This window comes from Phalacrocorax aristotelis, chromosome 3, assembly GCF_949628215.1.
Source record: "Phalacrocorax aristotelis chromosome 3, bGulAri2.1, whole genome shotgun sequence".
Taxonomy (NCBI): domain Eukaryota; kingdom Metazoa; phylum Chordata; class Aves; order Suliformes; family Phalacrocoracidae; genus Phalacrocorax; species Phalacrocorax aristotelis.
Window position 1 is genome coordinate 91,586,840 of NC_134278.1, and position 15,486 is coordinate 91,602,325.

Genomic DNA, 15,486 nt, shown 5'->3' on the forward strand with positions numbered 1-15,486 from the left:
CAGCTGTCTGTACACAAGCTGAGCGTGCAGGGCAAGTCCCTGGCTGGTGGTGGGTGGCACTGCCTTATACCTGAGGGCAGTAGGGAAGACCTGTACACATCCAGACAGGCAACCTCTCATCCCCTTTATTTGCACAGTAAATCAGCTTGTCCGCCACCCACATGAGCTGTCCACAGCAGCTGCCACAAGGGCAGCTGGTGGACAGGGCAAGACAGGACATGACAGCTACTGGCAAAGAGCAGGGCTGAGAAACCTCTCACAGATGGACATGCGTCCCAAGACAAGGGCAGCTGAATTGCAGGATGAACCACTTCTATCATCTCAGAGGGAGATTGGATATGCCAAGGTAAGAAAAATGACATAAAATAAAGAGATTTCCCAAGCCATTTAGCTTTTTCCATGACATCAATCCCTTGGCAGCCCTTTCACAACCACACCAACGCTGGGCCTCTCTGCTTGCTTTGCCATGTAAGTGGCAACCTTGCCAGAGCCCAGCAACAAAGTGGACACTCACCTGCTAGGGCTCCAACAAATAAATGACCGGGACTGAAACCTGTTGACAGTTCATCACTGCGCAACCCTGGAAGAGTGCATCTTCTTGGTTTTTTGGGGGTATTTTAAATCAGCTTCAGTAAAATGTCTCTTAGATTTGTAAATCTTTAGGAAGAACAAACATTGCATAATGCAGGTGAAGTGCTTGGAAATGTTCTGACTTAAATGTTGTTGACATGTAAAATTGTCTGAAACCTCAAAATTGAATGTTACGGTTAAAAAAGGAGGAGAGAATTGTTGGGGTTTTCCTTGCTGAAGAGTAGTAGTGCTGTGTTAATTTTTAAGGACAATTTCATACTGAAGGGGCTAAGATTGTAAACCTTTGAAAAGCCCACTCGTGATTTGCATTTTGGATTTATTTTGAAATCTAAAAATCATTAATATTTTAGCTCTCTGTCTTTGCTTTTTTCTCTTGAGCTGTGGAGTTTTTTAGGACACTTGATGTAGTATATGTACATAGATCTGTCTTGTTCTTTTGTGTAATTCTTTTTGTAAGGTATTACGCTTACTTGTTACAAGTACAGTAATCAAGTACTCCATACAAAGTCTCAGATGATTTTTTTTAGCAAGGTTGATAGGCAATACCTTCTGGGTTTACAGTTTCTCTTGCAGTATATATCCGTGGTGTAATTAACTTCTGACATTTAACATTTCGGCATAGTACTTGGCAGGCCTGCCTCTGTTCTCAGCAGACGGTAGTAAGGAACTGATCTGTAGTCTCTTAATGCTAGAAGACTGCCTCTTGGTCTACAAAATGATCTGAAGATTTCAGACAGCTAAATGGGGGACAAAGTCTCCCCAAACCCTCCGGAGTGTTAATGCTGACTGTACTCCAGCAGTGCTTATTGAGAATGAAATCCATGTGCAGAAAAAGTAAGGATCTCCCTTAGCTGCCTGTGTCTGGGTACCTATTGGTGCTCAGTTAATATCTGGAAGTGTCTTAGACTGGAATCATTTTTGTGTAGTAATGGAGGGCTGTGTTCCGTTAAGTAACAGGGAAGACTATATCCTGTGACCTTTTCTCTGGTGGCTTGGTATTTATGTGTAGCAGTTGAAATAAGCCCAATATGGCTTCCTGGAAACCAAAGCGTTCTGGAAGACAGTGCTGAGCAGTAGGCTACTAGTGCCTGCAAAGTTCCTGTAGTCTCTTTCTTCCCCACTCCCCAGCAGATTCTGGGCTGAGATGCACCCAAATTTTCCAGGCAGTGATCAACATAGTGGACGATAAAATGGGATTTTCCTTTAAACTGGATTTTCAGTTAATTGAATTTAGTTAGAACTTGGTTGCTTCTGCAAATTGTAGATACCTATCTGCACCTTTAGACTTTCTAAATGCCAACGAATTTATTTTTTTTCCCAACAGGAACAGTCAAGCTAAATGCTCTTTGGCTGAATAAGCAGCACTGTATAAAATGTCTCGTGTATGAAAATGTTTTTTGTACATTGTAGGGGAATAGACAGGGATCGGCGACCGGAAGATCACGGGCTGTGACGGAAAGGTAGACTCCTCCCCATAGGAGTGGCAGGAACAGGAAGCTCAAGAGCTATATAAGCATGTGACGCAGCTAAATAAACGGACATTTTGTATCCATCATATTGATGTCTGTGCATCACTGTCCCCAGGGTGGGTAGATCCCTGTGTCCCGGAGATATGCGGCCCAAGATAAGTTCTCCCATAGAAGCGTACAGCAACAAGTGGGGACCCCGACGTGATCGGCGGGGCGGCATGGCAAGTTCGCCGGGGGGAAAAGATAGCTTGGGGCACGCAGGGGTGGGACGGGGAGCCGCAGGACGGCGGGCGCGCCATGGAATCAGTCGTAAAGGTACTGAAGGGATTGGGGAAGGAATATGGAACTTCGATTTCGAAGGCGCCTACCTCAAAGGCCATCCAATGGATGATTACGTGGGGGCTCATACGGAGTCCCGCAGACATATTTAATAAAGATAATTGGGTGAGAATTAAAGAGGAGTCAGCCGAAAGGGCTATGATGAGAAAACGCCAGTACATACAGCTCTGAGAAAGATACTGATACAAAAATTCGCGGATACTATCTTTCAAAGTCCGAACCTCCCCGTAAGAGGAAGCGGAGTATCCAGAAAGTTCCCGAAATAAAACTCAATAGTAACAAAGTCACTATTAAGCAGGCATCCTTTATTACAGCGCTGGGCAGCACTGGGGATTGATCCACCACGAGTGCTCCAGTGATTCAGTAAACTTCTAAAGATTATATACTATAAAGTCATACATATTAATGAGATTCACGAGGATTCATTAACATATGTAAAAGCTCAAGCTGCATGCATAGTTGTCCTTTTAGTGGTCTTTGGGAGTCCTCCAGTGGTCTCTGATGGTCTTCCTCACCTATCCACTGGCTGAACTTTGGGTTTCCTTTGCCCATATATAGTCATTGAATGAGCTCCTCGGTCCTTTAGCCTTGGACTGTCACAAGGGGTTGATTTAAACTAGTTCCTCGAGTGCTTATCTCGGCACTGATGTCCTGAGTCTCTGTTATCAATGAATTTACGAGCTTATTCACTATCTTTTTAATCCTGTCTGGCACCAAGTTGCATTCTTCAAAACCCTGAAACTATCTTTGCAAGGGAGGAAACCACAAGAGAACAAGGATGCTTACAATAAGGACTAAGTCAAGGACTGTCAGGGGTTTAGTTCTTTCATTCCCCCCTTTTCTTTAAGCTTTGTAAATTCCTTTACAAAGGTTCTAAATTTTCATATTTCATTATCTTAGGTAAAGCCCAAACTCTTATTGCCAATTTCTTTAGCTTATACCACAAACAGTAATTGACGACACTTAGTATAATAACAAATGCTAACAATATCAAAAGCGGGTGAACTAAAATATTCAAAGTTTTCTCTGCAGAGGGTGAGTACCCTGAAAAGATATCCCACCAATGGTGGGCAGTATCAGATTCAATTTGACTCGACAGTCCAACAAGCTTGTCTCCAGTTATTATTGTTTTAATAATAGATTCAGCTAATGTTTTGTTTCGTTTTCCTAAATGTTCTTGAAGTTTCTGTGATTGATTCAAGATTTCATTTAATTTCTTCAGAGATAAACTTGCATGACTTAAATTTAAGCTCTCATAATGCCAAAACATTGCTACTTGTTCTTCTGTATATGCAAAAAATGAATAGGTTTGTCCATGCCAAGTTAAATGGGTTATGTTCTTGAGACATCCTATGAATGGGGTAGTTACATTGTATTGTTCAACTACTGATCGATTGTTAGTTACTAAGCACACATATCTGGCATTAACTTCTACAAACATTTCGAACACATTAGGAGACAAGATCGTCCATTTACAATTGTTAACAGAGTGTTCTAATAAGCAGGGTTCATATACTCGAGATTGTTGTCCACGCAAGATTCCATCAGAGGTGGTTTCACAAAGATCTAAATCGTATGTTTTGTTATTGTTCCCAATATACTTCCCTTGGAATTCTGGTAACCAATATTCTGGGTTCCCTTGATTCAAAAAGAGGGTTGGCAGAATTAAATATTTACACATTACTTAGGGGTCAGTTATATTATAGTATACTAATTTTCCTGCACACCATCTATCATAACACTGCACAAATTGTGAATAGGCTTTTATCCAGTGTCTAGGTAAAACCCATTGTCCAAATAATTTTCTCCACATAAACTCATTATTACTCATCAAGTAGGACTGCACCTTATTCTTTTGTTCTAATTGCCACATGACTTGTAGAGTACAGACAGTCCAGTCCACAAATTTTGTCAAATTTTTAAGTGATTGTATCTGGGTAATTATACTCTTATTAAAGAGATATAAGGACTCTTTATCATATTCTAAATTCTGTATCTGAGGATTAAAGGTGGTTGGCATCCATTCAGCCTAAATCTTGATTGCTTGAGCTACATCGAATCCCGCGGTTCCAACTTTACTCCTTAAAGTTTCCAAATCTACTGAATTTAGTAGTCCTAACCCAGTTCCTGCATCTCCGAGTAAAGTATCATACCAAGCTCGTTTTACTTTGCAGGGAGGGGTGGCTGGAAAAGATATGTTAAAGAACAACATATGCTTTTGCCTTATCTTTGCCACATTCTTACAAGTGGATGGTAATCTAATTAATTGGTCCTGATTCACTGCAGGTCGTGGATTCAACAATGTTAAGGAGACTGCCACCCCAGCAGTTCTATTAATGCTTCCATTTGTACACATTAGTGTATCCCAGTTACCAGTTTTCCAAGTATGTGTCTCCTTTAGGGGGGTGTTATTTTGAAGAAAGCACTTCTTCATCTGCAGTGGAGGCCCTATCCCTTTGATTGCACAACATTTTAAGGCAACATTCGTTATCACAGTGACATTTGTCAAATTTGAACATAATACAAAGGTCATTCCATGCCATCCCGTCAATTTATCACTCCTAGTATAGGGTTCCCACAAAGAGCAGTTTTCAGCAAACTGAACTAACGTATTGGTGTTATTTCCCCAAATCCACCAGAGACTATCAACAGATTCGCTTCTTTTCTTCAGGGGCCAACTGGGAGTAAATGTACTTATTAATTCAAGACAACAACATAGCAATATTAATGTTAGTTTCGGGTCAGCCTTATAGACGTGGGTCCTACGGGTTGGGACTTCCATGGTCCTTCAGGTGCCTTTTTAATTCTGGAATAGTGGATCCAAGCAGCGTGCTTCTCAAGCTTGACCGCAGTGTAAGTCGTAGGCAGAACTTGAAAAGGGCCGCTCCACTTCTCTTCGAGAGGATCACCTGGGTGGGATCTTGTCCTTGATATATAGTCTGAAAGGGTCTCCCATATAGAATTTCAAAAGGACTCAGTTTTTCCTTAGTTCTTGGCTTGACTCGGAGCCTTAGTAACGCAATAGGGAGGGCTTGATCCCACCTTAAATTCATCTCCTGGCAGATTTTGCTCAATTGTGTCTTTATTAAATGATTCATCTTTTCTACTTGCCCACTTGCTTGCGGGCGATAAGTTGTGTGTAATTTCCAATTAATTTCTAAAAATTTACTAACTTGTTGAACTACTTGTGCCACAAAGTGTGGTCCCCTATCAGAGGAGATCACTTCTGGCACGCCGAATCTGGGAACAATTTCTCTCAATAAGGCTTTTGTTACTTCTCGGGCTTTATTTGTTCTGCAGGGGAAAGCTTCAGGCCATCCGGAAAAGGTATCAGTTAATACTAATAGATATCTGTACCCCCCTTTTCTAGGGAGTTCCGTGAAGTCTATCTGCCAGTTCTGGCCTGGAACATTCCCTTTACCAATACTTCCAAATTTCACCCGATTCTCTACCTTTGGGTTATTCTTTAAGCATATTTCGCATCTATCAACTATAGTTTTTATAGTTTGAAACAAATTTCTAGCTATCATCTGCTTGGTGAGGGAATTGTACAAAGCTTCAGTTCCCCAATGAGTTTTATCATGTTCTGTTTTTATTAATTTCCATAATATTCTGAAGGGAACTACTATTTTGTTATCTTTTAACATTGCCCATCCTGTCGGGCCAATTTCAGCCTTTAAATCAGTAATTAACTTCTGATCCTTTTTATCATATTCAACTATCTCAGGTAGTGGCAAAGATTTTTCAGGAATTATGCCTAATACCTCACCTTGTTCCGCAGCTTGCCTTGCCTCATGATCAGCTAATTTATTTCCCACTTCCCTGTCAGTGTTACCTTTCTGATGTCCTTTGCAGTGCATAATTGCTACTGCCGACGGAAGTTGTACAGCATCTAGAAGTCGCAAAATTATATCAGCATGTTTTATGTCTTTCCCTTGAGCGGTTAAAAGTCCTCGCTCTTTCCAAATTGCCCCATGGGCATGAACTACACCAAAGGCATATTTTGAGTCTGTCCAGATATTTACTCGCAAACCTTCAGCAAGCTCTAATGCTCTTACTAAAGCGATTATTTCGGCCCGTTGTGCAGATGTGCCCTTAGGGAGTGACTTTGCTTCCACTACTTGGTCTGTGGTGGTCACCGCATATCCTGCCATTCGAACTCCATTCCTTACAAAACTGCTCCCATCAATATACCAAGTGTGGTCAGCCTCCTCCAGCGGCTCCTCCTTCAAGTCGGGCCTACTCGCATACACAGTCTCAATGGTTTCTATGCAGTCATGCACGACAGTCTCCATTTCCTGTTTATCAGTTAAAAAGGAAGCAGGATTGATAATAGTGGATGTGACAATTTCTATATCATCCTGTTCCATCAAAACTGATTGATATTTCAAGAATCTTGATGGCGAGAGCCAGTGTCCCCCTTTTTGTTCTAAAACGGAGGTTACAGTGTGGGAAGTGTGCACAATCATCTTCTGTCCCAATGTGAATTTTCGGGCTTCTTGGATAATCAAGACCACGGCAGCTACTGCCCGAAGGCATCCTGGCCATCCTTTGCTTACTTCATCCAATTGTTTGGAGAAGTATACAACAGCTCGTTTATAAGGACCCAATTTCTGGGCCAAAATTCCCAAAGCCACTCCTTGTCTTTCATACGAGAACAGCCAAAAGGGCTTAGTTACATCGGGCAGGCCCAAAGCTGGAGCCCTCATTAGTTCCAATTTCAGTTCTTTGAATGCCCGCCTGGCTTCATCTGTCCATATTAATTGTGTCAAGCTATTTTTCAACAGTTCATACAAAGGTTTAACCAGAAGTCCATAATTATAGATCCATAATCGGCACCAACCTGTCATTCCCAGAAAGGTTCGAAGTTCTTTTACCGTGGTTGGTTCTGGAGTCCTGCAAATGGCTTCTTTCCAGTCATTCCCGAGCTGTCTCTGTCCCTTAGAAATCACGAATCCCAAGTATATTACTTCTTTCTTCAAGATCTGGGCTTTCTGTAATGAGACTCGGTAGCCACTTAGTCCAAGAAAGTTTAGCAAACTCACAGTCCATTCTTTACATTCTTCATCCTTTTCTGTGGCTATCAAAATATCATCTACATACTGTAAAAGAGTACCATTTCCTGGAGGTCCTTCCCAGGCCTCTAATTCTTTAGCTAATTGATTTCCAAAGATCGTGGGGCTGTTTTTAAATCCTTGAGGTAACACTGTCCAGGTTAGTTGGGTTTTTCGTCCCGAGTCAGGGTTTTCCCATTCAAAGGCAAATAAATTGCGGCTTTCAGGGGCCAAGGTGAGGCAAAAGAATGCATCTTTCAGATCTAATACTGTGAACCATTCATAAGTTTCTTTTAAATTAGTTAGTAAGGTGTATGGGTTTGCCACTACCGGATATAGATCTTCAACTATCTTATTTATTGCCCGCAGGTCTTGTACCAATCGATATGTTTTGCCATCAGGCTTTTTGATAGGCAAAATACGAGTGTTATACTCTGAAGAGCATTCAATCAATAATCCAAATCTTATGAATTCCTCTATAATACTTTTCACTCCTCGCCTGTCCTCTAATTTCAGGGGATATTGCCTTACTTTGACAGGCTGTGCCCCCACTTTGAGTTTAACAACAACCAATTCTGCATTTTTGGCCTTTCCAGGGATTCCTGATGCCCATACTCCTGGATATACCTGGTCTTTTATTTCCTGTATAATTTCCTGTCCCCTAACCTGTGGTTCAGTGAGGGTCAAACTTAAAATTTCAATGTGGTTTTCTTCTGGTATTTTAAATTCAATTTCCCCTTCATTAAATTTTATTTCAGCATTCAATTGTTCTAATAAGTCTCTTCCCAAAAGTGGTCTAGGAGCTTCAGGCAGGTAGAGAAATTTGTGAATCCCTACACTTTTCCCAATTTTGAATTTCAAGGGTTTCAAAAAGAAAGCTTTCTCGACCTGTCCGGTTGCTCCCACAATATTAACATTTTCTTTACTTATGGGCAGTAACTCCTGATTTAATACTGAAAATGTGGCACCTGTATCTACTAGAAATTCTACAGGTTTTTCTTCTTTCCCTAGCTGTATTTTTACCAAGGGTTCCGCTAGGGAAGATTCCCCTGGTCTCCATCAACTTTCTTCCGTGCTGGCAACTGTCACCGGTTTGCTCAATCTTGGGCAATCCTTCTTCCAATGCCCCATTTGCTTACAATAAGAGCATTGATCTCTCAAGAGGGGTTGATTTCTTCTGGGTGGGGCACTTACACCACTTCTTACAACTCCTCTCCCCTCATTAGTGTTGTTTATCTGACCCCCTGTGGTGCGCAAGGCAGCCACTGTAGCATTAGCAATTGTTCCGCCCATCATTCTCTCCTTCTGACTGTCTCTGTTCCGATACACTTGCCAAGCAGTCTCCAGCAATTTTTCTAAATCTCTTGCATCTGTTCCTTGCACTTTCTGTAACTTTCTCCTGATATCATCCGCCGACTGTCCCAAAAACAGGAATATCAACTGACCCTTCCCCTCCTGGGAGGTAGGGTCTAAAGGAGTATATTTCTGCATTCCTTCTTTTAACCGATTCAAAAAATCAGTAGGAGATTCCTTTTTATCTTGTTTTATTTCGTACAATTTAGACCAATTTACTGGTTTTGGGACAGCATTTCTTATTCCATAAGCAATCCATTCCCTGTACCTCACTAATAATTCCCTGGCTCCTGTTTGGTTGGGGTCCCAGCCAGGATTGGTAACTGGAACATGATTATCCACCGTTCCTGGCAGGGTTCCAGCCAAAACCAGAGCCTGTACCTGGGCTCTGGCTGCTCTCACAACCATCTGCTTCTCCGACTCACTAAACACCACATCCAACATTGCATCCACATCCTCCCAATCAGGGTCCTGAGTTTTCACAATCAATTCAAATCCTTTAGCAACCTTTTCAGGATCGTCCCGATAATTCCCTGCAGTAATTCGCCAGCCGTCCAAGTCTGCTAAAGTAAAAGGCACTTTGATTCTAACAGGTCCTCCCACTCCCATCGCCTGCCTTAGAGGGGCCTATATAATAGGTCCCATTTTACTCCGAGTTCTGGCAGTGATGGGAGAAAATCCGATATCAGTTTCTTCCCTGACTCCTGCCTCCGATTCTTTAACCCCGACTGCACCAGCATCTCCTTCCCTATCACCTTCTTTCTCTGGCAGAGGCAAATAATCCTCCAGCCTTTCATTCTGTGAGCCAACTTTTAAACATCTCTGTCCAATGCTACACGCCGAACAACACCTCTTTAATTTTGTCTTTTGCTTATTTTTCTCTTTTCCTATCGCCAGAACCATAGGGTCCTGGGGTGTTAGATTGATTCCACATTCTTTCTGCCATTCAGGGTGATTTCGCAGGGTGAAAAACATATCGGCATAACCCACTTCATCCCATTTTCCTTCACGGCGTAGAAATAAAATGAGTTGTAACAAAGTATTATACTTTAAAGTTCCATTAAAAGGCCATTTTTCTCCTTCATCTAGCTTATATAAAGGCCACCACTGATTACAATATTTTATCAAGGTTTTACGATCCACACTACCTCCAGGTGTTCCCCGATATCTTTCCAGTGGGCCAAAATGCAGCCCAAAGGGCTCTTTTTCAGAACTCCACCCTGTTGGTTCCCCATTCTTAAACTTATACTACCCAAAGACAAAGACAAAGACAAAGGCTAGGGTATAAACACCACACACAATTAACAATTACAGCACAGACACAATAACCACTACTACCTCCCACTGATAACAAATGCCAGCATAAGCTGGTCAGAAACTTGCAAATACGCGTATACCAAACATATAGCGTATATCACATACGCATATGTAAACCAAAATCAAATACAAATGCACAAACAAACGACCATACCAATCAATTGATCAATACAACCATGCAACGTAGTAACCAAGTGATTAATACAAATCGTACATGCAATTGTATGCTACCCTGTGGGGTTCTCACGAACTGCGACTGATGGGTAGCTTCAAATGACCGGTCCCCAAAACCAAAAAGAATGTCTTATTCTTACCAGAGGTCCTTGTCTGCCCCCGCACGGATCCGCCGAATCGGGGAGTCCCTCCAGAGAATTCTCCGGGGCCGGCCAAGGGAGTCTCCGACTCAGGGGGTCCTGCAGCCAGACAGAGATGGTCCCATCTGGGTCGCCAAACTGATACAAAAATTCGCGGATACTATCTTTCAAAGTCCGAACCTCCCCGTAAGAGGAAGCGGAGTATCCAGAAAGTTCCCGAAATAAAACTCAATAGTAACAAAGTCACTATTAAGCAGGCATCCTTTATTACAGCGCTGGGCAGCACTGGGGATTGATCCACCACGAGTGCTCCAGTGATTCAGTAAACTTCTAAAGATTATATACTATAAAGTCATACATATTAATGAGATTCACGAGGATTCATTAACATATGTAAAAGCTCAAGCTGCATGCATAGTTGTCCTTTTAGTGGTCTTTGGGAGTCCTCCAGTGGTCTCTGATGGTCTTCCTCACCTATCCGCTGGCTGAACTTTGGGTTTCCTTTGCCCATATATAGTCATTGAATGAGCTCCTCGGTCCTTTAGCCTTGGACTGTCACAAGGGGTTGATTTAAACTAGTTCCTCGAGTGCTTATCTCGGCACTGATGTCCTGAGTCTCTGTTATCAATGAATTTACGAGCTTATTCACTATCTTTTTAATCCTGTCTGGCACCAAGTTGCATTCTTCAAAACCCTGAAACTATCTTTGCAAGGGAGGAAACCACAAGAGAACAAGGATGCTTACAATAAGGACTAAGTCAAGGACTGTCAGGGGTTTAGTTCTTTCAATACACCGGTTACTATTGAAAGCTCGGGATGATCAGGAGACGTGGCGGCAGGCGCGGCTGTGCCTGCACGGTGCTACAGGCGACAGTAGCCCGGAAATAGACCCAGGATCGGCAGTGGGGACGCAGACAGGGGCAAGCATCGCGGGGGATGCGGAAGAAGCGGAGAGTTCGGACGGAGTAGCCTGGCCAACTACTCAGTCTGAGGCTCCCAAAGAGGTGGATCGGGAAGCGGCGGTGTTCCCTGTTGAGCCAGCAGGACCTTTGGAATGCCCCCCGCCCCCCGCATACCCCTGGGACGATTTGGCACAGGCGCGGGGAGGGTGACGTGCCAGCGGACGCAGCGGGAGTGACGGAGCGGAAGGAGAAAGATGACCAGCGCCGGAAGCAGCGCCGGCAGCGGCACCGCCCTCTGCCCGACCCTCGAGACTGGCTGCCGGGGCAACCCTTGAGATGGGAGTCGGACGAGGAGGAGGATTGGGGTGCCTGGAGGGGAGGACGGGGGGGGTATAGATCAACCTCGAGTAGCAGCGAATGAGAAGTTGGGGGAGAAACCGATGCCCACATGTGGGAAGACGGGGCAGATCGCCTGCAGCGCGCAAAAAAGAGGCATAAGGCAGCGGGGCCTCGGAGGACCAATCAGAAGGAGGGAAGAGAGGGACCGCCAAAAGGGGAGGTCCGGAGCGCTGCAGCTCCGGAGGGGTCCGCGGAGGACGTGCTGCGGCCGCTGCAGCAGGCTATGCGCGCACTAGGGGAAGTAACTGGGAGGCAGACAGGACTCTTAACGAAGGGGGCGCCCCAGCGACAGTCGAGTTACCTAACTGGCGGCTGATAGCCAGAGATTGTAGCCTCGATGGAGTAAGGAAAGAGATGCCCGGGATATTCCCTGTCCGGATAGCTCCTGGAGGAGGGGCAGGGAGCTGCAAGCGGTAACGGAGAGTTCCCGCAGAGCGTATAGCAAAGTGGGCAGGTATGAAAAAAAAGCGGAACCTTGGCAAAAGATACAGCAAGGACTAGCAGAGCCATTTACAACGTTTTGTGACAGGTTGCAGAAGGCTATTATAGAATCAGAATTGCCACAAGCAGCCAAGGAGGCAGTCCTTATGGATTGCCTCCGAAATCAAGCAAATCCGCAAACACAAGATGTCCTCCGCACCCTGGCGGTGGGGGCATCATTGGGTCAAACCATCAGGCATGTCTTGCGCCAGGAGGCGTTGAATCAGCATGGCGGTGTGGGAGCGCACATCTGCCAGAACCCTGACTGTGGAAGCGAATAAAGGGTGATGGTGCAAGCGGCCGGGGTGGGGCCGAGATGTCACTTGTGTGGACAGCAAGGGCACTTTAAAGCTGGGTGCCTGCTAGCGGAAAGGGGGGGACGTAATGGAGGAGGAGCGCGCCCAGTAGGGAGGTGCTGGGTGTGTGGGAAGCCAGGACATCTGGCAAGAGATTGTCCAACTACAAAGCCGGGAAACGGCCAAAGGAGGGCGAAGCAAGGGGGATTCGCGCCTCCTGTGAGTCAAATGGCCCCCATCATGGTGCCAGTGCCAGGAGCTTGGCCCACCGTAGCGGGCCAAGGGGGAGTGAACCTTCAGGCAGAGGAGCAGAACCAGCAAGATTTGCAGGTTGCAGCCCCCGCGTGGCCTTGGTCATAGGCTGTGACGAGAGACCCATGGCGGAGGTGATGATTACCCCGCAAGAGCCGAGTTGCCCGGCACGGATATGCCTGGGAATGTTAATGGATACCGGGGCAGATGTCACAGTGATGCCACTCGAACGGTGGCCACCAACTTGGCCCCTTGCCATGGGAAAACGTATAATAGGGGTAGGAGGAGAACAACAGACGAGGACTAGTACTTGCCCGGTAAAATTCGAAGTCATGGACGAGGAGGCAGGGAAGCTCCTCACGGCCGTAGTGACCATACTAGTAGCAGATGGGGTAGCAAGCCCCTTGTTGGGGCAAGACGCCCTTGCCCAGATGGGGATCGGGTTGAAAAATTTAGCATAAGGGCCACTGCCTCAGAGGGGCTTCGTCACCGCAGGTTAGTGTGGAAAACCGAACAGCCCGTCTGGGTGGAGCAGTGGCCCCTGACAACAGAGAAAACAGAGGCTGTAAGAGCTATAGTAAAACGAGAGCATGAAGCAGGGCACCTAGAGCCCTCGATGAGCCCGTGGAACGCCCCTATATTTGCTATAAAAAAGAAAGATAAAAACCAATGGAGGATGCTGCATGACCTTAGAGCAGTAAATCAGCAAATGGAGGACATGGGGCCTCTCCAACCTGGCCTACCAGATCTGAGTGCTGTCCCGAAAGGATGGCGAGTCATTGTTTTAGATCTCAAAGACTGCTTCTTCAGTATTGCACTACATCCAGATGATAGAAAGAGATTTGCCTTTACTCTGCCCGCGGTGAACCGCGCAGAACCAGGTAGTAGATGGCAGTGGAGAGTACTTTCGCAGGGGATGAAAAATTCTCCAGCGATCTGCCAGAGGTATGTGGCTTCTGCATTGCAGCAAGTAAGGCAACAGTATCAGGAGAGAATCTACATGATCCACTACATGGATGACGTCCTCATAGCTGTGCCCACCGAGGCATTGTGTGAACAAGTCTTTTCAGACACCCAAAGGGGCCTTGCGGGACAGGGCCTCAAGGTAGCTGAGGCAAAGGTACAGCGAGGACCAGTGTGTGGATTTCTGGGTGCTAGAATACAAGGTGATTGCATACAAGCTCAGCCTATTAAACTTACACCTAAGGTTAAAAATTTACACGATGTACAGAAGCTGGTAGGAGCACTGCAGGGGTTGCGGACATTCGTGCGCATCACCGGTGAGGAGATGCAACCTTTCTATGCGTTGCTGAAAGGGACCGACCCATGGGAGCCCAGGAGTTTAGACCCTGAGGCAGTCGAGCAGTTGCAGGTGATAGAACGTCGAATGCAAAAGGAAGGAGTATGGCGGTGGGACCCTCAGGAGGAATTAATTGCAGGTTGGATTCTGACCACCGGTGGAGGATTAGGATTGCTATATCAAATACGGACAGGGGAAGAAAAGCCACTGCGATGGGTATATCAGAAGGTTCCCAAGGATGCGTTCTCCACAAAAGTCAAGGTAGCCGGGGGAATGATTTGGCGTCTGCGACGGGAAAGCAAGGGAATCTTTGGGAAGGAGCCAGATAAGCTCACAGTGCCATGGAATGGGGAGAAATGGCGGAAGGTGGTAGAGAGTGAAGAGGATATACAATTGGCAGTATACTCATACCCAGGGAAAATCGTCACAGCCACGGTACAGAGGTGGGCCGAGACAGCCAAAGTGGTGGATTTGAGTGTGGATAGTAGAGTTTTGGATACCCCTCACCCAGGACCAACATATTTCACAGCCGCTTCCTCGAAGACGAACAGAGCGGCGGTAGCATGGAAAGAAGAGAATAGTTGGATGCGCCAGACGTATGAGGAGCAGGGTAAAAGTGTGCAGTGGCTAGAAGCGAAAGCGCTAGAGATGGCCCTGCGAAAGGATATAGATCGGCATATAAATGTGTGCACGGACTCCTTATATGTGTATAAACTATTCATGTCCATGAAACGAGAGGGTGTACCACACACGGAAATTGCCTTGATGCTAGAGGTTGCTTTATCGCAGTGAGGAGCAACTGTGACAGTAATTCACATTCGCAGTCATCAGACGGGGCCTGGACCACTGATTGAGGGGAATCGCATGGCTGATGAGGCAGCCGCGGGAGTCTGGACATTGACGGAGGCAAAGAAACTGCATGAAAAACTGCACCTGGGTGCTAAAGCCTTGGCAAAGGAGTGTGGCATCTCAATAAGAGCAGCAAGAGAAGTAGTAGCCACCTGTCCTTACTGTCAGCACTCGCCATTGTGGGAGGCAGGAGTCAACCCTCGAGGACTGGAAGCAAATGCTATCTGGCAGACTGACTTTACTGAATGTCCACAGTTGGCCCCCGGACGGCACCTGGCGATTACAATTGATACATATAGTGGAGTCATCATGGCTACTCAGCATCGGAAGCAGACCGCAACGCAGTTGACTGCGCATTGGACCATGGTAATGGCGTGGCTTGGAAAGCCCACCGAGATAAAAACAGACAATGGACCACGCTTTTGGGCTTGAAGTACCGAAGAATGGTGTAAAGCTTGGAATATTGTATTAAAACACGGCATTGCTTACAATAGCACGGGGCAGGCAATAGTTGAATGCGCTCATCGCACCTTGAAAGCAAAAATAATACAGCTTGGGGAGGGGGAGGGGA

General features: G+C 45.5%; 1 protein-coding gene across 1 annotated transcript in view; it reads right to left on the reverse strand.

Moving 5' to 3' along the window:
- Positions 1 to 6,264: 6,264 nt before the first annotated feature.
- Positions 6,265 to 15,486, reverse strand: part of LOC142055643 (uncharacterized) — a 40,176-nt gene continuing 30,954 nt past the window's right edge. Inside the window, exons 7-9 of the mRNA XM_075089760.1 lie at positions 9,188 to 9,369; positions 6,572 to 6,697; positions 6,265 to 6,291 (exon numbers count right to left, since the gene is read on the reverse strand). Of these exons, the coding sequence (XP_074945861.1) occupies positions 6,265 to 6,291; positions 6,572 to 6,697; positions 9,188 to 9,369 (335 nt within the window). The remainder of the gene's footprint in view (positions 6,292 to 6,571; positions 6,698 to 9,187; positions 9,370 to 15,486) is intronic.